The 24278-nt window shown below is 42.6% G+C and overlaps 1 protein-coding gene across 1 annotated transcript in view; it reads right to left on the bottom strand.

Annotated features, from left to right (window-relative positions):
* Positions 1 to 24278, bottom strand: part of AUTS2 (autism susceptibility candidate 2) — a gene marked incomplete at its 5' end in the record, with an annotated part of 1256093 nt that overhangs the window by 389369 nt on the left and 842446 nt on the right. Inside the window, one exon of the mRNA XM_011992898.1 lies at positions 7037 to 7066. Within this exon, the coding sequence (XP_011848288.1) occupies positions 7037 to 7066 (30 nt within the window). The remainder of the gene's footprint in view (positions 1 to 7036; positions 7067 to 24278) is intronic.

Here is a 24278-nt window from a genome sequence, read left to right as displayed (position 1 = left end):
TCCCTTCTCTTTCCCTGGGTGATGGCTGTCTGCTTTGCTGCTATGAAATCTGGAAAGGTGGAGATATTCCTTTCTTGCTACAAAATAGGACAGCACCTCCAAACTGTCTCCTGATCAAAATATATCCTATTTCAAAACTAAGGATGGGGGTTCCACAAGCAACAGTGAGGGCCTTTTGAGCTTCTGGAATGTTGCTGAGGGTGCACAAACCTTACTGAGTGTGAAACGTGGCCAACCAAGGGATGGGACTCTTCCACTATAAGCACAAACCACATGCCCGGTCTTCAGTTTGACATCTCAGCAGTTTCTGACTCCTTCACGAGCCAAGTTAGGCATGTGGTTTGTGTTGAGTTAGGAACATAAGCCTTTGCTGGTTTTCTTTGCTGCTTTTCTTAGAAGCCCCTTCCCACACAAGTGTACTTAAAATGATCAAACACAACAACTTTTAACATGCATTTAAAAATGAACGCCAGGCATGGTTGCTCGTGCCTGTAATACCAGTGCTTTGGGAGGCCAAGGCAGGAGGATCACTTGAGGCCAAGAGTTTGAGACCAGCTTGGGCAACATAGTGAGACTCCATCTCTACAGAATAAAATTTAAGTTATCTGAGTGTGGTGGTACACACCTGTAGTCCCAGCTACTTGGGAGGCTGAGATGGGAGGATTGCTTGAGTCCAGGAGTTCGAGGCTGTAGTGAGCTAAGACTGTGCCACTGCACTCCAGCCTGGGCAACAGAGCGAGACCCTGTCTCTAAACCAAAAAGGGATGCATCAAAAAGTGTGTGAAAAGAGGGAAAGCAGGTGTGAAAAATCAGTAGTACTGCATTTGCAGTTAGCCAGTGGGCCAGTAGGGCTGTCCTGGATACAGGACGCAGTACCAAAGCAAAGCCCAGGAGCACAACCACCTTCTCCAGGTGGTTGTTCCTACTGCTAACGCACAGAGAGAAAAAACTGCAATCAGGAGTCATGTTGTAAGACTGATAGAACAGGAGAAGGATTCATTTCTGTGAGATTGTGTAGTGTGTACTGCATGTGTGCTTATGCCCGGTATCTATAGGCATCAGCATGGGTGGCACATATCTGTGCACACAGGAAACATCTCTACAACTTTCAAGTTTTTCTCCTAAGCAGTCAAAAATTTCAAGAGCATTAAACACGGGGAAAGATCATGTTTCCCTTTGACATTTATTATAAGGCCGTAGTTCTCAAAACCAGTTGTATACCAAAATTACCTAGGAAGCTTTTGAAAAAATACAGATGCTCTGGCCCTACCCCAGAACCTCTCTCCTGTGATGGGTTTCTGGGAACTGACGGTGTTCGGCATTTGGGAACAGCTGCTGAAGGGACAAGAGCTATACAATCCACTTAATCACCATTTGATCCCTCCAGGACAGTACACGTGCTCTGGGCTCCAGGTTCTGCTCAGAGGAAGGCCTGATGTTTAGACAAGGGGTTTTAAAAGACACTGTTTCAGAACCCTTCAAAATTTAACACTTTCATTCAGCCTGTGTCAGGGAGAAGGGCCCTTGGGATAAAGGCTGAGCCTCAGATTCTGGGGAAACTCCCTCTGGCAGGTTCTCTAGAAGAACCCCAGCTTTCCAAACAGGATGCTAGTCTTCCTCTTTTTTCTTTCTTTCTTTTTTTTTTTTTTAGGTGAAGAGTTTAACACAATTTATTTTATGCTTAAATAATTGACTAGGTCATCCAGTGTACGGTTTTTCATACATATGTCATTAGAGCTCTGTGTCAATGAATGCTGATTTTATGTGAATATAATCAACAAATTAAAGAATTTCACCAAAACCCAAATAAAAATGCCCTTGAAAACACAGCAGCCTTATTAACCTAATATGACACTGCTAGAATGGTTACAAATGACTGGCTTACTGAAAGGTGTCTACATCTTATAGCCAGTACACAATACAGTAATAACTTTACAGCGTGCTGCCATTCTACTAGCTAAGGATTTCTGTTCAGTCCATTTTAAATACCCCCGACTGGGGCCTCTTATGAGCACCATCCACCTCTAAAGCGGCAAGCATTTACCCCCTTTTAAGCACTAACAGATAGCATCCCTCCACCCCCTAAAGCAACTACCATATAGGTTATTTTTGTTGTTGTTGTTTTTAGGTCATTTCATTGAAAAAATTGGCAATAGCAACAAGTATTAGATGAAGGGCTTTGTGTTTACAGATAAAATCTTTTGTGTTGCAGTATACTGTAGTGTTGGCAAAATTGGAAAAGATTTAATCAAAATACGGTGATACACATGCATCAAAATATTAGTCTTCCTCTTTTTTCAAGCGTCCTCTCTCATTTTACCTCAAGTAAAATGAACAAAAGCTAACATTTATTGAGCAGTTACTATGGACCAGGCACTGAGTCAGATGCCTTCATATATTTTTATTTTATTTTTTTAGATAACAAAGTCTCACTCTGTCACTCAGGCTGGAGTGCAGTGGCATGATCTTAGCTCACTGCAGTCTTGAAACTCCTAGGCTCAAGCAATTCTCCTGCCTCAGCCTCCTGAGTAGCTGGGACTATAGGCACATGCCACCACGCCTCGTTAATTTTTAAGATTTTTCTTTTTTTTTTTAAGAGACAGGGTCTCGCTATGTTGCCCAGGCTAGTCTCAAACTCTAGGGCTCAAAGACCACAGCCCACTTTGTCCTGCCTTGGCCTCCCTAAATGCTGGGATTACCGTGATAAGCAACCATGCCTGGCCCTAAATGCTTTCATTTAGTTGCTATAGGATTATGTGTAGAGCTGTTGTCACCCACATTTGACAGCTGAGAAAGCCGAGGCTTGTCCACAACAAAATAGAAAGGGACAGAGTCAGAAACATGCGTCAGCCATCACACTGAGGCCCAAGTGCTTGGCCACTGGGCTATACGCCTTCCAATCAGCTCGGTCACATGCCATACACAAGAAAAAGGGTGTGGGTAGAAGAGGGAATGACTTTTAATCTCCACATTAACTTCATAACCAAATAGGGGGTATTTCTTAGCATAATGGGCTGCTGCCAGTGGTGAAGAAAGAAAGGAAACAAAATAAAATATGGGCCAAATATTTGGCAATATGCATGTTGCCTCTTTGTTCTCATGATACCAATACCAATTCATTTCGAATGGGGGATCAGAATAATTGCTTAATTTGGGTGACTAAGGGTGCCAAGTGCTGCTTCTTTTCTTAGCTCTCACTACAATGAAGAACAATCCCACATCTAAGATGCAGTGTTCACAGGCTTCTGTAATTCCCCACCCAGTTTCTACTGTTTTTTTTTTTTTTTTTTTAATGAGACAGAGTCTCGCTCTGTCGCCCAGGCTGGAGTGCAGTGATGCCATCTCAGCTCACTGCAAGCTCCGCCTCCCAGGTTCACGCTATTCTCCTGCCTCAGCCTCCCGAGTAGCTGGGATTACAGGCATGCATCACCATGTTGGGCTAATTTTTGTAACTTTAGTAGAGACAGGGTTTCACTATGTCGGCCAGGCTGGTCTCCAACTCCTGACCTTGTCATCTCCCCGCCTCGGCCTCCCAAAGTGTTGGGATTACAGGCGTCAGCCACCGTGCCCGGCCCAATTTCTACTCTTCGTGAATGTCCTCGTGGCTATCTGACATTAATGTGGAATGTATTCACGTGGCTGGGAGGGGAGGATATGGGAGATACTTTGCTCAGTGTCTCATCAAAGCCTTTTTGTGCACAAGCGTCTCTTGTATTTAGGGAAAGCTCTGCTTTTTAAGCCCCTTTCGGAGTCACTTCCACGTTAATTAGTAAGGGTATCATTTTATAAATTACAGCTTCATATCAGAGGAAAGCAGAGTTTATCTTAATTCAGTCAGCTGTGTGAAACACAGTACCCTAATTTTAGCCCGCCGGTTCTGCAGATCCCTATGGAGTAAGGGAATGGCAGGTCTTCCGGAGAGAAATCCCAGTGGGTCCCCGACAAGTCTCACTTTTGCCTCCAACAGCATCCCTGGTGGGGCTTGCTGAAGGGATCCCAGGACACTGAGTGGCATCTTTTCCACCATTAGCAATTCAGATTCGAATGCGAATCCTCCAAGCAACACATGAAAGCAGCCCTGGTTAGCTCTGTGGCTCCGACGGGGGCACAGGCAAGAGGTTTCTTCACAGAGGAGGCTGACAGGGGCCCAGGCTCTGACAGAGCATAAGTCTTGGAGGATGGTGTTAAAGTTGGCGATAAACACCAGACAATCTCAGTCCAAAAGGTGAAGCCTGACAGTCTTCACTGCACCAGGGCCAAGCAGGTGCGAGGGCAATTCGAGTCTCAACGGCTCCCACTGGGAGCCCTCTAGAGAAATGGCATGGGGCAGAACAGAGACAGATGATGTGAGCGCTGGTTGTGGTGGGGCCCCCACTTAAGACCTGCAGGATCACCACAGTCGAAAGGAAGAATGACTGGGGGTGCGGGGCAGGAGATGCGCCATGGATCGGAGGAACACTCCTAATGCCCCTTCCCTTCCTACCATTGCCATTCTTGGACTCGCCTACAACCAACCACGTATCCGCTTTATTACCCTGAAATCAACTCAAGCTCAGAGTGGTGGGTGGGAGCTACCTTCCCAAGACCCATTATTCTGACACTTTGCTTCTTGCACTTAGAAATGGAAACCTAGGCAATAACTACTCAGGAACTCAGGTGATGGGAAAGGACCTGGTGGGGTGCTCTCCGTATTGGTCCCCAGATCCCTCTGACAACCAGAGGCAAATTACTTCTAGAAATTACCAGAGTTAGGTGATCATCAAGATCCATGGTTCAAGACAGCTCTAAAGGCTCCGAGGTCATTGACCTGGGATGAGGCCCTGGCACTGCAACTTGTAGTAGCTCCCCAGGTGATCTGGGTGTCAAGGTTGAGACATTTACAAGGAATGGTGAAGACATTTACAAGGAATACAAACCTGGGCATCCTTACCACCTTCTACCACTGCTGAAGACTGGTGATGGTTTTGGAATTCACATTTCCTTTTTTTTTTGAGATGAAGTCTCGCTCTGTCACCCAGGCTGGACTGCAGTGGCACGAATTCTGCTCATTGCAACTTCTGCCTCCCAGATTCAAGCGATTCTCCTGCCTCAGCCTCCCAAGTAGCTGGGACTACAGGTGCCCGCCACCACGCCTGGCTAATTTTTTGTATTTTTAGTAGAGACGGGGTTTCACTGTGTTAGCTAGGATGGTCTTGATCTCCTGACCTTGTGATCCACCCGCCTTCGCCTCCCAAAGTGCTGGGATCACAGGCATGAGCCACCACACCCGGCCCCACATTTCCTTTTAAGGAAAGAATGTCAGCTTGGTGGTACAACCCTCAATAAGATTTATCCTTTTGGAAAAGTGGCACAGGCTTACAAAGTGAGATCAACCATTGCTGATAGATCTGGAAGGGCTAGAAGGTACCAGTCCCTCCCTGGGTACCAGTGATGCCCACCATGTGGGAATGTGGCCTCAGGGGTTGGGGGGCCAGTGACCATGTCTTGAACACTGAACCATTACTGCTGTGCACTACACACTGGCTGCCTGAGACACCAGGGGTCCTACTTCCAAGGAGCTAAGGCTCCCGGGGGCTGGAGGAAGGAAGCTCCTACTTGTCAGTTAAACAAAAGAATAATCCACAGCCCCCTTTCCAGTGTGTACTTTCGCTGTCATCCAACAGCCCATTACCATGTCACAGCATAGCACACCCTTCCATAGGTCACTTTGTTTAAAATGACATGGATAATGCACATGTCAGCAAGCTGACAGTCCTGGCCGTCCTTCAGAGATAAAAACCTCAAGGCGAGAGCCTGTTCTTATCTGGGGGACATGCATTGGTCTATCATCCAAGTCAGGCAGAACATGATTTCTCCAGAGAGCACTTTTTTCATTTCCTGATTTTAAGGAAATCAAATAAGCACCATTTGTCTTCATCTGAATATGCTTGACCTGCTCAAATGATGATGTCTCGCATTTTATAACAGGCTACATATGCTGAATTCAAATTAACGACAGTACAGAACAAGAGCCTTTAGATCTCTCTTGGAGGCTGGCAGCAGAGAAGGAGAGAAAAATTCTGGGTTTGTTGGAAAGAGCCCACTAAATACTAACCGCAGCATTCTGAATAAAATCCGCAAGCATGTAGGAGGTGAAAGTCAAAGCACAGGGCACAGGACAGATCCAGAAACGGGGGAAGGGAGGCCGAGTCCATCCTTTTGAAGCCAAGCAATACAGAAACCATGATATTCAGGTAACTCTTCTCGAAATAACACAAAGCGGCAGTATAAATGGAAGGAAATTTGGTTGGGGACTGGGACAGCTAGAAGGAAAGACCAAACAGATAAATAATCCCTTTGCTTCAGGCAGCAGAAAGATCACTTTACCAGGTTGTGATCCAATCTTCTGGAACCTCAGAAACTGAGTTCCTTTTCTTGATCCATGTTGATCTGGATACACAGAGGCTGGTGCCCATGAGCCTCGAAACAGAGCATGTACCTGCTGGAAGAACTGTCCTCCTACCTGGCTGTCGGCCCCGATGGGAAGAGAGCAGTTCCCATCGGACCTCCTTTGCCCACCCGTACCCCATGATGAGACTCCTAGACACATACCATTAACATTTCTATCAAGAAGGCCAATAGGTACAGAAAAGCATATGGGTCAGTAAAATAAATGCAGAAATGACATTATAAATGCATACTAGCAAGTTTAATGTTCTCATCATGGATTTTAAAAAATCAGATGGTTATTAAAATAAATAATTTTATCTTTTAAAATGTTTTGGGGTCTATGAGTCATCTTCCATAAAGTAAAAACTCAGTGTCATATATATGCAATATTAAAGGTCTTGTTTAAAAAAAAAAGTAGATCTGACAAATTAAACGTGTCATAGCATAGGAAATGTCACTGTGTGAATTATGCCCATCTTTCCTAAAGAGAAAAGGTCCTGTCAACATGAAGTTGGCATCCCACCCTGTAGCTGTGTGTGGGAGGACTCTGGTGTTCACAGTCTGTTATGTGCTGTGCCCACAATGCGGGGGTGGGGGGGCGTCTTACCTTCTCTTCCTGGTCACTGTCACTGTCACACTGAAAACGAAGACAAGAGAATAAGGGTTAGTGTAAGAACTGAGTATGTTTTTGCTTTTGATGCCTCATCCCCCAACCCTCTTACAAAAAAAGTGCAAGATAAGTAAAGGAAATAAAAAATATTGTCTTCTTGGAAAGAAAGAGTTTCTTGAGCTCAAGTGCTAGTAAACAGCATCCGAAACAAAATGCTATCCAGATGCAAAAAAGGTGTTTTGTTCATTTCATCTGATGCCTGTACTCTGTGGTTCTTCCTCAGGTCAGTCCAGCAAGGTGCTCAAACATACAAGTGAGTGCTTCCCTCCCACCACAGCAGGGTAGAGGCGATGCCCCTCTAGGAGTCAGCCACAGGATTAAGGTGAATCAAGATTGTTCAATGAAATTCAGAGCAAAATCAATTTCTTAACGAAGACATTCTATCTTCAGCTAATGTGAATGGCTGTATCTCTCCCGGTGCTTTTCTACAGGAAAAGAGGTAAACCTCTGGGCATCGTAGTCGCTCATTTGAACTTTGAAGGAAACAGAACATAATGGCCAAGGCTCACCACTTATTATGGCTGCCTTTTCCAGTTTAGAGGCCCAGAGAATAGAAGGAACACTCCCTATAAAAAGTATGCTGAAGACAAGAGGTCAGGGTAGTAAATAAAAAATATGGGCAAACAAATATGCTTTAGGGCCACAGACTCAGATCATATCAACAGATCCCAAATTCCAACCATTTAGTTGGTTTGGGATAAGCAGAGTGATAATTAATAATTAACCCCAATCTTTGGGTTCCTCGCGATAAGCAAAGGAAAAAAGAACATAACCTAAAAAAAATGAAGTGTTTTGCTAATTCAATATTCGATGAAAAACTGGGGGATGTGTTTCGTTAGAGTAAAGCTCAGCAGATAAATATATCCATTCATTCACTCAATAGCCCTTGATAAGGAACTGCTAAACTAGACTGAAATTCACCTGAGATACAGGCCTGGCTCTCAAGGAGCCTTCCGTTTAGCAGTAAGACATGAAGTTGGGATACAGACACTAGCAGGGGTGTGGCATGATCAGAGCTGCTTCCATGAGGATGACTTTCTGTGGGACCATGGAGAGAGTGCACAGTGGGGAAAAAACAGGTCACAGGGAGAGCAGTTTGGCAGCCATTTCACTGTCTAACCCAGGGTGGTGCCATGGTTTAGGAAGGGAGAAGCAGATGGCAGAGCAATTCTGAAGGTAGAACCAACAGGATTTGATAACACATGTATATGGGAAGCAAGTAACAGAGATGCAACTAGGATGATGCCAAGGTTTTTTAGCGTGGCCACCTGGACATGTGAGTTGGTACAGCTTTGAACAGAAACAGGAAATAAATTTGCTCGTAGGTGGCCACTGCTGGCTAGATCCCCACAGCCAATCACAACTCCCTTCTCCCTAGTCTGTACCTTCTCCTGACACTCTGAGGTTAAAAATGCCAGGTACTTTCTTTCCCGATTTTTCTTGCAGCTAAAGGCGGGAAAAGAGGTAAACCTCTGGGCATCGTAGTCGCTCACTGGAAGACCCATCTTTGGCCAATGAGATTCTGAAATCTGATGAGGGCTCTAGAAACAATTTTGTCTCCCCAGTAAACAAAGAAAAGAAGGAACCACCTGCCTCTGGCCTTTGAACATGAGTGTGTAAGAACATGATGTCTGGATATGTAGCAGCCATCTTGCAAAAATGAGGCAAAGAGACTCAGTACAAAAACAACAGAGTGGGACCAAGGGAAAAAAGCCTGACAGAATTGGACCACTGAATCCATCTCAGAGCAGCCTGCCTCAGGACTTTTATTCAGAAAACACTAAGTTACCTTATTGTTTAAGCTCCTATTAGAGAGCTTTTAATGGGAAGTAACAGAACACCCATCTAAATGGACTTCTTGCTATTATGAGACAACCTGGGGACTACTTATTCTTTTCAGACTAAGCACTCTGTACAAAAAGCATCTAGGAACTTATATCACAATCTTATAGGCTGGAGGATTAGAACATTTTCTACTTCTCCCATTGGCTCCTCAGTGCCACAAGTTAGTCAGATATTCAGTGACAGGGATTTAACCAAGTCCAATGCATCATTTCCAACCCAGCTTCCAACCTCAGACTGTCTACATTTACATTCTTTGACCTGATGAGTAGTTTCTTTATTACAATAAGTCAAATGAGCTGAGAAAGAAATGGGAAGAGATGAAGACTTTGAAGCCCTAGAACCGCAGGTGGATGAGGAACAATAGTGTCCTGATTGTGTGATCTCTCCATTGCCTTTAATTAAGCCCTCTGTGAGGTTCCTAAGACCCGGGCACACTTTCAAGAGTGACAATGCACAATTCAGGAGGGGTGTGGAAGGCAGAAGACTATTTTGCCAGGCAGGCTTATGTTCCCAGATGTTCATAGCGCTCCTTGTGAGGTAATCAATGACAGCTGAAGGCTGTGGCATGGCATTTGCCCACCTCCCCAAGGATCTGGTGTGCAGGGAGGAGGAGGAGTGAGGTAGTTGGGAAAGAACCACCACTGTGCCCCCTATCCTAATGGCAGTATGTCCCTGGGAATGGTTATTTCTATCAAAGTGTTAAGCTTCCTGCTTTCCAACAGTCCAGTTCTAATTTCAAGGTCCACTTAATTCTGCATCAAGTAATTACTGATCTACCCAGAAGCACCTTGTCTCCAGAGTTAAGCATATGGTGAAGAACCGAGACCTACTGGTATCCATTATGGAAGCAGCACGGATGCCAAGCCGATTAAAAATGCTCAGGCTCCCCACACAACATGCCGGGTGAGTGACAGCTCCTCGACAAGGCCAGTCGTGGAGTCTGCCAAAACAGTCTCTGCTGCACTGGGGTCCACATGGTGTGCTGAGAAAACAGTTCCATTTCTGGTATTAAATTCCCATACTGACCCGAGGACTTTGCCGTGAGCTCAGCAGGAGCGCACCATCCAATTTACAGCTCCACTCTCTGGAGCCTCGAGTGCCAGCCCCTGGCAGAGACGAATGATGGTCAACTCCTCCAGCTCATAAATTATGCAAAGGCAATAAATGCACTCAGCAAACAGCGCCTAACGTTTGCCTTGCCTGGCTCCTAACACACTCTGTAAAAAGCCAGAAGCTCGACACATACAAGAGGTCTATTGCACTCATAAAGGGGGTTTGTTGACAACCCCAGACGGAAAGCGAGCCGCAGTCCTAAGGAGTCTTTCTGCTTCACTGGCAGCGGTTTATGGGCCTGCTTTATGAAAAAGGGAGGCTGTTTTATAGAGTCAGTGTGGGTAGAATTCATGGCCTCAAATTCACATTTAATACACTGTACAGCTTTCACACCCTAAGTTCAACACACTGTGGATTTTTTTGGCCAAATGATTCTTGGTCTTCAAAGGTTAAAAGAAGTGTCTGCTCCTCGATCCCTAGATACCCACTCCAATTTATAAGAGTTCACATTGAGCCACCTCCTGATGCAGGTTTATGTTCTGCATGAGGCTGGGAAATGGAAAAGGCATGTCAGATGCAGAGACGGGGTCCCAGCAGATTTGACCATTTTAAGCATTTTGACATAGGGGTCCTGCTTTGGTTTATTAGCAAACAGGTTGCACACTAACTACCAGCTTGAGGTGACAGAGTACTCTCCATGACAAGATTTCAAAGCCCGCTTGAAAAGCTAAAAATATTTCCTCCATTTTAAAAGCAAGAAATGAAAAGAGACAAAAAGGAACAACCAGGTCTTACAGCAATGACAGGTAAGAATTCCTGGTCACCCGGTCTTCAGACAAAGACATGACCCGAACCATCACAGACAAAAGGAGAGAAAGAAGAGGTGTGCGCGCCAGGCCACAGGCCTCAAATGCACAGTTAGAAAGGGACTAGTTCCTAAACCTGAGTCCCTCCAGCCATCCCAATACTGCAACTGCTCAACTCCATCTTCACCGTCTCCTCCCCTGGTTTCATGAATCAAAAGTGAACTGCTGGAGGCACAGTCTTCCTTTCCCAGACAGGTCTTAACTCTTAAACAACCAACCAACCAACCCACCCAGTCTTTCTCCTTTTGAAAATACAGATTTATGGCTGGGCAACGGGGCTCACGCCTGTAATCCCAGCACTTTGGGAGGCTGAGGTGGGTGGATCATGAGGTCAGGAGTTCGAGACCAGCCTGACCAACACGGTGAAATGCCATCTCTACTAAAAATACAAAAATTAGCCAGGCGTGGTGGCATGCGCCTGTAATCCCAGCTACTCAGGAGGCTGAGTCAGGAGAATCGCTTGAGCCTGGGAGACGGAGGTTGCAGTGAGCCAAGATCGCGCCACTGCATTCCACCCTGGGCAACAGAGCAAGACTCCGTCTCACACACAAGCAAAGAAACAAAAAATCAAAAAAAAAAAAATTTTACTGGATACATTTTTAAAAAAATTACCCATAAATCTACAATTCTTAGGTAAACACTTAATACATTTGTGTAAGTCTTTCCAGCCTTAAGGATATAATCCCCCTCATCTTTCAAACATACATTTTAGGAAATAAAAATGAATTCCTACCATTTTGGAACCTGCTTTGGTTTTCACATAACACGTCAAATATTTTAGTTTAATCAGTAAAATTTGTCCTGCAACATCACTTTAAAAAATAGCGACACTGCAATCTGCTGTGTGGATTGTAACATAATCTAATAAAAATATTCCCCAGTGCTGGGTATTTAGATTGTTTCAATTGCACATCCTAGAATTTTTCCCTTTGCACCCATTCACCAATATTGCTGTTTGTGACTCTCTTTTCAAGGCCCTTCCTTTTCTGCATATTCTTTAATGTCACTGTCTCCCCAGAGTTGCATCTGGAGTTCTATTGTTTCTATGTGACTTTCAAGGGAGTCCTTAAAGATTCCCTTGGTCCCTTCTACCATGTATATGCTGAAACTCAAAAATCTCTATGCCCACATTTGCCAGATGTGTAACTTTGGAAAAGTTATTTAAACTCTCTGGGCCTTAGTTTACTTGTCTGTAAAATATGGCTAGAAGAGGAGAATGCGTTAATACATGTAAACAACTTAGTGCACGGTACCAAGTATGTACAGATGATAAATGTTAACTATTATTAAACTTCTGTTGGGTACGTGCCCCCTCTTGAAGTGCGGCGAATGCCTCAGACTCAAGTATCCATCTAAATCTGGACTCAACATCTTTGCTCACCTGAAACTGCCCCTCTCCCACGTTGCCCTTGGTAATAGCATCACCAAGCAATCACTCAACTGTGTAAGTGAAGAGTCTTATCCTTGACTCTATCCTTGAGCAGACTTATCTTCCTCTCACCCCACATTATTGATTCTACTTTCTAACTCTCCATCCCTGTGGCCATGGCTGCTGCTTTAGTTCAGGGTTTTATTTTGTCATTACAAGAGGATAATGACTGCTTTCCAAGGTCTATGCTCTCTTCCTTTTCTAATCCAAGTCCTTATTGACCAGAGTGGATTTCCTAAATTTCTATTTGATGCAGATGCTTCACAAGGCCTATGAAGACCCTTCATATTCTGTTTCTAATCCCCCTCAACTCCCAAATCCCAACCACTCTCTCAACACAATGCTTCTTAAGCTTTCTGCGGTGAAGAGCCATTTGTTTTTGTTTTGCTTTCCTTAATTTCTAATATGTTATGACAATTACTTTTGTAAAACATAATAAAAAATCAAATTCTTGAAAAATGAAAAAGAAAAACAAATATATATGAAATACATTTTAAAAAATTATTAGATTTATGAAACACAAAATTATGCTACTGAATTACTCTAAAAGTTTCCCAATGCTTACTCTTGACTGCCCATACTAATCTCACAGCAGGTTGGTTGCAAACAGCTTGTGGCCTGGCCCTGGTTGGCATCCTCGCATTGTGTGGCACTATCCTAACATACCTTGCTCCAACCACACACACTCGCACTCAATCATGCCATCAGTTGTCTGCCTTTAACAATTCCCTCTACTGGGAATTCTATTCCTCCAAGTTTCTACCTAAAAGCCTGACATTCACCTTCGAAACATAGTTCCTTTTTTGAATCTTCCAATACTTTTCCAGAAAGACTTAACTGCTTCTGTCTCCATCCCTTACAAAACTGTACTGCAGTTGTTTGCCACAACAGTCTTTCCTACCAGAGAATGAGCTCCATGTAAGGACAGTGCCTTGCTTATCTTTGTACCTCTAGGCCTTGGGACATAATAGGTGCTCAATTATACTAATAAGTCAATCTCATTCTTCTTGAGTATTGTTCAAACTGTGGTTGATTCCATGCAGCATAAGCAAAGTATGATTTAAAAGGCAGGTGATTCCAAAGAGAAAGTACAGGAAACACTAATATGATTGCTTAATGCAAAGAGATATATGTGTGAACACCTGAGGGAGGTTAAAATTGTTAGCAGAGCCTAGAGTTGGGGCCCAGAAGAAAATGTCTTCCATTAAAAGGCTCAGAAAAGATGTGATTATGACTTTATTACACTTCTTCAAAAGCAAATATTTTTCACTTTCATTTGGGAATCTCAGTATCTGTGTTTTAAGACTCCAGTCCAAATTGAAATGAGTCAAGATCTGTGACATCTCTCTGTCTCATTCAGAATGTAGGAACAAGATGGAATTCTAGGTACCTTGTGATGGAATGCATTCTTAAGCAGAGAGTGGCAATCACTGAATATATCACATACAATGACATTGAGGAGGGCATTGCTCTCTATTCTGCTCAATGGACCTTGCTGGAACAGTTATTTCGTATCTCAAATCCATTTATCATTGCCACCAAAGATGTCAGGGCTGAATACCACTGCTGAACAAAGTTATTTCATTCTTGTTTCTGCCTAAAGGAAATGAGAGGAAAATGAGGGAGAACCCCAACTTGTAAACTACAATATCTAACATCAAGTATAATTTAACTTTGCCAGTGACAAAACAAATTGATTCCCCTTTGGGGCCGGCGGTTTATCTAAGACCTTAAAGACATCCCTCACCTAAAAGCAATTTCACAAGAAGCCACCTGCAGAAAACATGACACTTATTTTCTTATTTAAAGAAGTAAGATAGCAGCATGGTGACTAAAAACATGTTTACCATCCCCTGCCCAGCTGCCCAGTCCTTTGCTCATGTAAAAATGGGCCGCCATTTTGTGCCACACATGGCAGCTCTGATGCTGCCTGTTTTTCATCAATCCACAAAGCCCTATTTTCACATTGTTTACATTGCTGTCATATTGGTTTTGGACTAAGTGAAATTTAAAGCTACTGGGGCCCTAGAAATTTTTAAATTTTTAATTCTGAAAATGTTCTTACTCAGACCGTCTTCTTACTGACTGTAAAAGAATGCCATTGACTCCTCCCCTCTATCTTAACAGTAACTATGCCTGATCAAATAAAATAGTTCAGATAAAATGAAAGCCTAATTAAAAGATTCATGTTGCAAACAACAGTTTACAAGAATAAAGCTTTTGGCAATCACCTAATGAGCCCATTTTAAAATAATATGAGGTCCACCAGTCTTCAGCTGTTCAGGAGATACAACAGAGAATCAACTCTCAGAAGCCTCTGGAATTTGGTACTGATAACCCAGCATTCCTGCATGGGGGAGTTCTCAGAATCTGACATTTTGGCAAGTTCTCAGTTTGAACTGGCCAGAGCTCAAATAACCAGTGTGATCTGAGGGGGCTAAGGGAATACTTCTTATTCCCCCTCTAGTGTCTCAGATAATCACACACTTTCAACCAACAACTTTCATGTAACTACTATGTGCTAGGTTCATTCTACCACCCATTAGAAGTGCAAATATATTGACAGAAATCAGGTTGTCCAAACTTGAAGTTTTTTTTTTTTTTTTTTTTGAGGCGGAGTCTCGCTTAGTCGCCCAGGCCGGAGTGCAGTGGTGCAATCTCGGCTCACTGCAAGCTCCGCCTCCCGGGTTCACACCATTCTCCTGCCTCAGCCTCCTGAGTAGCTGGGACTACAGGCGCCCGCCGCCACGCCTGGTGCATTTTTAGTAGAGATGGGGTTTCACCATGTTAGCCAGGATGGTCTCGATCTCCTGACCTCGTGATCCGCCCGCCTCGGCCTCCCAAAGTGCTGGGATTACAGGCGTGAGCCACCATGCCCGGCCTAAATTTGCTCACAAATTAAATTGTAATATATATTTTTCCTTTTTGTCACTTTGAAATCCAGGTATCTTTCATAAATCAATCTGTATGCTGTAAATTTCCACAGATCATTAAAGTATTGTTGGCTTTATTAGAATTGGGGTTGGAAGTGAATACTTCACAAATCTTTGGGGAGTTCAGCTTCTTTTCCCCTAAGAAAGGAAGTCACATTTTGCCAAGTATAAATATACATAAACCCCAAAGATGAAATTTACTTAAAACCCAGAGTCCACAAACCTCAGCGGTTGCCAAATTCAGAAAAATAAGTCTCTTGTCCAAAGGTAAAACTGACAGTCTGGGGCCCAGTGATTTGTAAATGATCTCTTTTAAGCTTAAGCAACAGATCCTTTGCTTCTCTGTCATTGATTTACTGATTCTAAGTCATCAATAGCATTAATCCGTACTTGCCTAGGGACCTATTACAAATGACTTTGAAGATGGTGTGAAGCAAGAGTTTATTATGAGACTACAGTGTTACTATCAGAAAGACATCTTTGCCTGTGTTCTTTAGCAGAATTCTATTTGTGACCCCTACGTAATGGGGCAATTTTCTCTTCCCATATATAGTTTCTTGTTGCTCTGGATGGGGCCTGAGCCCCTACCCCTAGGTTTGCTTCATCTAATGCTGGGTTCTTTTTGGAGTCCTGTGTAAGCTAATAAAACCCAAATTTGACGATGAGTAAAAAGGAAAAGTATGTTATGGGTTAAAATAATACAAGAGTCTATTTTTTCCGCTGTGTTGTGATCCATAGAAATCACCCTGAGCCTTTTCCCTTTCTTCTCTGCCTGGGAAGCCAATTGCTTTGATTGCAGTGATATGAGCTAGCTAAAATGACTTGCCCTTGCTTGTGAGGCAAATGGAACATGCTAATAGAACTTATCGCATTACCCGATGCAAAAGTGCCATAGCTCATTACTTTAAGATAAAAGGATATCATTGCAGACGGCAAGCAGAATTGACTTTCTGAGGCCCGACTTGATGATGATTTAATCAACTGCTCTCTTTCACTTCTCATCTCTGTGCCTGTCGGTTTCACAGGTGCCGTTAAATGAGACACTCAGAAAGTGAGCGGAGGGAAAGAAATTGCTGTCATTACTTTTCAAGAAAGGAGGTATGCAAATTTTCGACAGAAAGATTGCGTTCATAATGGGCCTGGTAAAATACAAGGATCATGCTTGACAGGTGAGGGCAAGCCATTTGTATGTCCTTAAAGCAGAGCAACCGTCCTCGTTTAGAAATGTGCTCGGTAAGAGAAACTACAAATGAGAGGCCTGGCGGGGCCAGGGGAGAGGCGGGGCGGAATCACAGAGGGTTGGTTCAAGCTGGTCTATGTTCTAGAAAAGAGGAGGGTGCTTAAGACTCAGGAAGCCAAAGCCAGAGGAACAGATAACAAAGCCTGGTAGCTTTCTGTGTGAACCAAGATGCCAACAGTTTTTGAAAAGACTACACCATTCTCCTTCATATATAACTACGCAGCCAGACTGCCAGGGTGCAAAGCCTGCCTGTACTGTATATCATCTGAAACTTCTAGTCAGGAACTTAACCTCTCTGTGCTTCAGTTTCTTCATCTATTAAATGGGGCTACTGACAGTATGTATCTCATAGTGTTGCTAAGAACATAAATTGAGTTAATAAATGTATAATTTGTTTAAGTACATATGTAATAAACATAAAAATGTCTAGAACAGTGCCTGATACATCTGAAGCAATCAATAGATGTTAGAAACCATCCATCCACCCACCCATCCATCCATCCATCCATCCATTCCTTCAGTAAGACTAAATACCTTTTTTCAAAAAAGCATACGTGAGCCAGGTGTTGGAAATCTACCTGGCTCTAGTCTAGATAGAACAGAATTCTTCACTGATTTCACATATACAGGTCTTGCTCCCCAGGCAGGCAGTGAGTAGCTCAGAAAGTGCAGGCTGGTTGTCCCTGGAATCATCACAGGGTCTAGTGCATTCTTGAGGGCCCTCAAGATGCTCAGCAACAATTGGATGATTTATGGATTCCTCCTCCCTCCCTCCTTCCACTCATTCCACATTATCTGATGCTGCCTGTGGTGCTCTAGCCCTTTGAGGAATCTCCTCTTGGAGTAGGAAATGTCTGAGTCTAGCTGAGAATCTCAGGTGATCACTGTATGCCCTATGTATCCTGGGGAAGGAAAGGCGCAGCCAGCAGGCTTGAATCACCTTAAGGAAGGCAGAATGAATCTGGATAGATTACGTGATCAGTGTAGTATGAACAGAGGTGTCTTTTCATTCACTTTGTCTTCAATAGGTAATTGTTCTATTTTCTCCAACACTCAAAGTAAAAGCATCTTTCTTAAAGTACTTGGAATTCCAAGTTCTTTTTCCCGAGGTAATGAAGCTGCTGCAACCATTCTTTCTTCCACCACTAAGGTTGTGAGACACTGAATGTAGCTACGGCTTTCCATGCTAAGTGTCACCTACATGACCCAATTCCCAGCCAAAGGGTCAATGTCCATCTCAAGCTAAAGGAGAGATGGGGTGTCCACGATGGCGGGGCAGCCCTGAGCTCTCTATTTTGGAAAAGTCTGGTTGTTGAAGTGCATTTTACATCTTTCAGGGTTCCTCCACAGGAACAACTGCAGAGCATGTTTTCCTCTAGAAATGCCAGCCAACAGCTGGCATTCATTAAAAAAGAATCCTGAGGCCAGGCATGATGCCTCATACCTGTTATCCCAGCACTTTGGAAGAGCGAGGCAGGATGATCGCTTGAGCCCAGAAGTTCAAGACCAGCCTGGGCAACATAGTGAGACCCCTGTCTCTGCAAAAAAATTTTAAAATTAGCAGGTATGGTCACGCATGCCTGTGGTCCCAGCTACCCGGGAGGCTGAGGTGGGTGGACTGCTTGAGCCCAGAAGGTCAAGGCTGCAGTGAGCTGTGATCATGTCATTGTGCTCTAGCCTGGGTGACAGGGGGAGACCCTGTCCAAAACAAAGAAACAAACAAACAAAACACAAAGAATCCTGACAACAGCTCTAGAAGGAAGTATTATATTACCATCCTTCCATTTTAGAGATGAGAAGATAAGTAAGCCTTCCAATGACAAAGATGGTACTTGAACCCAGTTATGTCCTTCAAAGTTCATGTTCTTAGCCAGTATAACGTACCATCTCACTCTCTCTCTCAGGATATACAAAGAAACTACTTCAAAATATTTTCCTGATTGATTGCTTGGCGAAGTACAGAGGCAAGCTGAAACTGAAAAGCGATTGCAGTGCCTACAAGCAGCAGTGAATGCAGCTAGTCAGCCATATTTCTACTCCAGGGAAGACAGCTCTCCTTTAAGAGGGACTGAGCACAGTCTCTGGCTCACAGAAAGTGCTCATTCAGTCTGAGGCTGACGTAGGTTCAAATTCTGACCCCTTCACTTAATAATCATGCCGTGTTTGGAAACGAACTTAATTCTCGGAGTCTAACTTTCTTAACCAGTGAATGGCGATGAGACACACCCCACAGGATTTTTGTGAGAATTAAATGAGTACAGGTATGTGCAAGCAGCCAGAAAGACATACCAATAGTTTCATTTTTCCAGTTATTTCCATGAAAGATATGTTATATCACACACAACAACAGGGTAACTTACTAATTATTTAAATGTTGGGTTGAACTTTTGTACCATTTTATTGCCAGAGGGGAAGTCATATTCTGCAAGGAGGTGCTCAGGACGTGTTTAAAGACTCAATACTATGCTATACAAAAACAGTAACAACAACCCAAACAAACAAAACCAGAAACCACCATTCCCTCTCAACGAAGTGAGCAACAAGAAGAATCTTCCAGGTAAATAATAGTTTTATTTCACTGATAAAAAACCAAAAAAGCAAGACACTTTAGAGCTGAAATTTTGAAGTGTTCCTTTAGGTTCTTGAATGGTTTTTTGGGATGGATGTAGCTTGGACTTATTCTTCAAATAGTAACCTGTGTACAGGGACTGAAGTAAAACACATAGATACAAGATTTGAAGTTTAAATTTGTAAGTTATGCTGTGCATAGTGCATATGGGCTCTGACATTATTAAAACATTCAAAGTTAGGTTGGAAAAATAAACAAATACACAGATAGACAGAAAGGATAACAAAAACACCAGGTGATTAGTGGTGCAAGTAGGAAGTTAGATACTTTATACTTTGTCTAGTGGTTCTGACCAATCAGAATTAGGAGATACTTTGGAGAGCCGTACTCACAGAGATTATTTACATTCGAGATTGATTTAAGGACTGATTTACCAAAATCAACCAAGAGAGTAATCTTGACAAGAGAGAAAAATTCCCAGAGGTAACTGCAAAAATGGGGATTCGCTGAGAGAATATAACTAAAGTACCTGGCACTTAGCGGGCACTCAAGGGTCCAACAAACCACCACCCTTTCAGGACACATGGAAATGACTGTTCAGAGCTCTGACTTCTCTGGCTGTACCTTAGCTGTTGGTTTCTAGCACCTCCAACACTGTTGGCTAGTTTCCTTGACAGTATCTCAAGAGTTTGCTCATATCTTGCTCCACCTGAAGCTGGTATCTAGAAGGTGCTCAATAAGTATATGTGAAAGAATTAATACATTACAGTAGCAAAATACCTTTAGCTACTGTAACATGGGAAGTGTCTAAGTGAAGAGATCAAGAGAGAGACAGTGGTTGGCGGCATGAACACTAAAAGATCTGAAAGTGTGGTAGGTGTCTGAATGTGTCTGTGAAAAAGATGGGTGTAATTTTTTTTTTCCTGAGACAGAGTCTCACTCTGTTGCCCAGGCTGGAGCACAGTGGCGCGATCTTGGCTCACTGCAACTTCCACCTCCTGGGTTCAAGTGATTCACCTGCCTCAGCCTCCCGTAGCTGGGACTATAGGCATGCGCTAATGTTTTGTATTTTTAGTACAGACAGGGTTTCACCAGGTTGGCGAGGCTGGTCTCAAACTCCTGACCTCAGAAGATCCACCCACCTCAGCCTCCCAAAGTGCTGGGATTACAGGCATGACCCACCATGCCCGGCTGACATGGATACAATTTTGAGGTGACAGTAAATCCTAAGAAAATAATAGCATGTACTTGGAGAAATCAGATCCTAAGGTTACTCTTTTATGAAAATCAGGAAACTAAAAATAAAAAACTATATTTATTTTCACATTTGAGTCACTTCAAGCCAACTAGAGCAACTGGAATTGAGCAGGAAGAGGGACAGTGGTGCTCTCATATTGCTAAGACATAATGGTCACATTATCAACTTCTCACTAACCAGATTTCCTTTTTTTTACAAATGCAAGATAGTGAGAAGCTTGGCTAAAGGAATATAAATAGGGCTTGAGATAATGAGAATGGTTCAAGAAGATCCAAAGACATCTTAGGCTCCCATCACATAGGATCCTAAAGTGATTCCTTTTTCTTCTCTTTATTGGGTATCTGCCTTCACTTTTGCCCTTTGTAGAATTCCTCATACTCATAACAGAGATTTTCAATTAAACGGTACCCAAAAACAACAGTCTTCATTTTAGGATGGCTTGAAAACCTAGTCTTCTAGATCATAAACAAGGAAGGGTAGGATTACTATAAATTGTCTGCAAGAAAATACAAATTGCCAAGATAAAAACACCCACTGGTTTGCCAGTCTCAAGTTTCCTGTTTTGACATACTATATGCAGTAATTTGGTATCCACAATCTCTTATTAGAAAATGAATGTGCTATTTTTCTGAATGCTGCAATTACAATAATTGAATTTAAAATGGGGATTGAGTTTCTCTATTTGGAGGAAAAGAATAATTGTGTATTTCTGATTAAAATCAAGGGGACTGAAAGAGGTTGTACAAATTCCAGCTTCAGTCTCCCCGAGTGACTCCTCATCAGGGCAGAAAAGCAGTTAGTCAGAGAAAAGACAAATTCAAATGCGGGTAGAGAAATGGACCAGCACCTCAGCAGCAGGCACTGTCTCTGGCCTCATTTGCTTTGTCTCCTGGCCTTCAGTCACAACACCCCTGTGACAGAGGCAATCAGAGCTGCATGGCATTGTTACATTTTAAATGGCAGCCATGCTGGAGTTCCCCACTGTGTCAAAAATTAAGAGTTAAAATGCAAGGAAAACAAACATCTCTTTGTGTTGAAAATGCCTGTCCGCTTTTAGACTGCCAACATTTTGGAGTAGTTTTTACTTCTGCACTGTAGAATCTCTTTTCTGGGTGGGGGAAATGTAATGGCAGAAGGGTGGGGGGTGGTGAGAGCAAAGAACTAATAGTATTTTCTAAATACCTTTTTTTGTTTTAGTAAAAAGTTACGTTAAAAGTACCTTTAAGGTTCAGATGTGGGGAAGAAAAACGAATGAAGAAAAAGGGCTGTCCTACCTTCTAATGCCTTTTTAAAAATTTTCGGTGGCATGTTTCAGTCTTCTAAAACCCCTGTTTAGCTAAAGGTGAAGGTGAAATGTAGTCTCGTAATTCCTCCTAAATGTTCATCAAAATGTAGCTTCCTAAGAAAAGAGAAAACTTTTCTAGCACAGAGTGAGCCATGAACTGTCTCTTTATGGGATACTGTTCACTATTTTTTTGTGGCTTTATTGAGATATAACTGACATTGGTAAAAGGCACATATTTAAAATGCACAATTTGATAGCTTTTCATATATGTGTACACACCTGTGAAGCCATCACCACAATCAAGACAGTGAACCCATCCATCCCTCCCCAAAGCTTCTATCCCTCTCTCGGGTCCCTCCCCATATCACTGATGTGCCTTCCGTCACTATAGATGAGTAGATATTTTCTAACATTTTATATAAATGAAACCAAACAGTATGTACTCTTTTTGTCTGGTTTCTATCAGTCGCTGCTTACTATTTTGACAACTAATTAAAAAGGAGCCTCCTAGCTCCAAGGTAAAAGGCAACCTTCAGAGGCTGCCTCGGCCAGAGTTTATTGTCATCCCCCAGGAACAGAACCGATTACCTGGTCTTACTTTATTCTTAGGCTTTATTATGTACTTCAGTAATCAATAAGCACTTCTATGGCAGAGGGTTTATTTTACCCTATAAATCCAAGAAGGAGAGAATCGTATTAAGACATCAGTATGGATGGGCTCTGCTGCTCTGTAACACTATGAGGAGAACACGAGCAACAGATTTAAATCTAAGAAGGTTACAGAGCAGTCACAGCTCCTGGCTGGATGGCAGGGATCATAAAAGACTCAGGCAAGATCTACAGCAACTTCACTGTAAACCAATGGGACTCTCAGAGCAAAAAACCCAAACCGAACAGGCATGCTCGTTGTCTGCCCTGAAAGAATTATAAGCACTGGCTTGAGTAGAATGTGACGAGTCCCACTAAAAAAATCCAAAATATTTCTTAACAGAACAAATACAAAGGTAGAGAACAAATACTGATTTCAGCCTGACTGTGTAGAAAGCCTTGCTCTGGTGTAGAAAGCAGCTCACTTGGTAGCCTCCTCCTAGCCCCAGGAGACCCTGAATTCTCTCCCCTGCAACTCCTCGCCCCAGGGCTCCGAGATAATTATCACTGGAGCATCTTTTCTCTAGCTAGCCCTTGGAGACTCATCCTTCCTTTCAAAAGCAAAGAGGTCAATTCACGGAAGGGGAAATATAAATGGCTAATAAACGTGTGAAAAAAATGCTCCACCTCACTAGTAATCAAAGAAATGCAGATTAAAAAGAGATATATTTCTCTTCATCAATCAAATTAGAAAAAAAACCATGTAAATGCTGATATGCAGTGTTGGCAAGGCTGTCGTGAGGCAGACACTCATATACTTCTGGAGAAATGTCAATTTCTATTTGGAAAATAATTTTGCAATATGCATCAGAAGAAGAGAAGCATGCATCAAGAGCCTTCATATTTTCCATACTGTCTAGCTCAACTATTCTGAAAAAGGAACAAAAATTGTCTATAAGAATTTGTTTAAAAAATTTCATTATGGAATTAGGAAATGACCCAATAATACATTATTTATATGGCTATTGTCAGCACACAGCAAGGGCCAGGAAATCTGCTAAGAGAGACTCTTCATATGTTCACGTTTTTAACCTTACAGCAAACTCCCCCACCCCCCAGCCCCCGGTGTGTAGGTTTTAGTTTTCCAATTTTACAGTGAAAGAAGGAGCCTTAAAGACATTAAGCAACTTGTCAAGAGTCATAAATCTATAAGAGGAAGACCCAGGCATTTGAATCCTGGTGTTTCTAACTCTCTGCACTAACCTACTACACAGACTTCATAAACTTAAATGTCACCAAATTGGGAAACAGGTCAAAGTGCCAGGGTTGTGTTCACTCATTAAATTAAGGTTCATAAAGAATTTTGCTGAAATGGAAAAGTGATCACAGTCATAGGGAAGTTAAAAACATTACATTAGGTTGGTGCAAAAGTAATGGCAAAAACCAGAATTACTTTTGTACCAACCTAACCAAAGTGACCTTGGGTGAGTTACGTATCCTCCCACAGGTTTAATTTCTTTTTTTAATCAAAAAAACAGGGGTGATAGTAACTACCTCTCAAGGTACCAGTAAGAAGAAAATATATTAAAAACTGCTATTTTTATTATTACTACTACAATGAAGGAAACAAGATACATACAGTTATATATACAATATTACTTTAAAATTGCTAAGCATACACACAGAAAGAAAAAAAAAAAGACTGGAAAGAATGCAGCAAACACTGTTTATTTCTGACTGATAAAGAGCTTGGGTCACTTTTATTTTCATCTTTACATTTGCTGTCATTTTTGATCTTTAACGACTATATATTATTTTTCAGTTAGAGGAGCAAAAGATACACACTCACAACAACAGGTAAACGTCACCCGTGTGATGGAGTTCTGGGGGTTCCCATGGCTGCTGATCTTCAGAGGCCATTAGATGGCAAAGAATAATCCTGCTGTTTTCAGATCAGATTTCTCTGCTGAGAGGCCTCAACTGGTGAAGCATCTCTGTGGTGCAGCATGTCTCAGATATGACTTTTTTGTCCCACTCACGAGTTACAAAGATATGTGTTTGAATTTGGGTTCTGCCACTTAACAACAGAAGCTGGGAAAGTTGCTGCACCTTA

This window comes from Mandrillus leucophaeus, unplaced genomic scaffold, assembly GCF_000951045.1.
Source record: "Mandrillus leucophaeus isolate KB7577 unplaced genomic scaffold, Mleu.le_1.0 Scaffold42, whole genome shotgun sequence".
In the NCBI taxonomy this organism is placed as follows: Eukaryota; Metazoa; Chordata; class Mammalia; order Primates; family Cercopithecidae; genus Mandrillus; species Mandrillus leucophaeus.
Note: the sequence above shows the minus strand (reverse complement) of the source record. Positions and strands in the feature narration are given on the sequence as shown.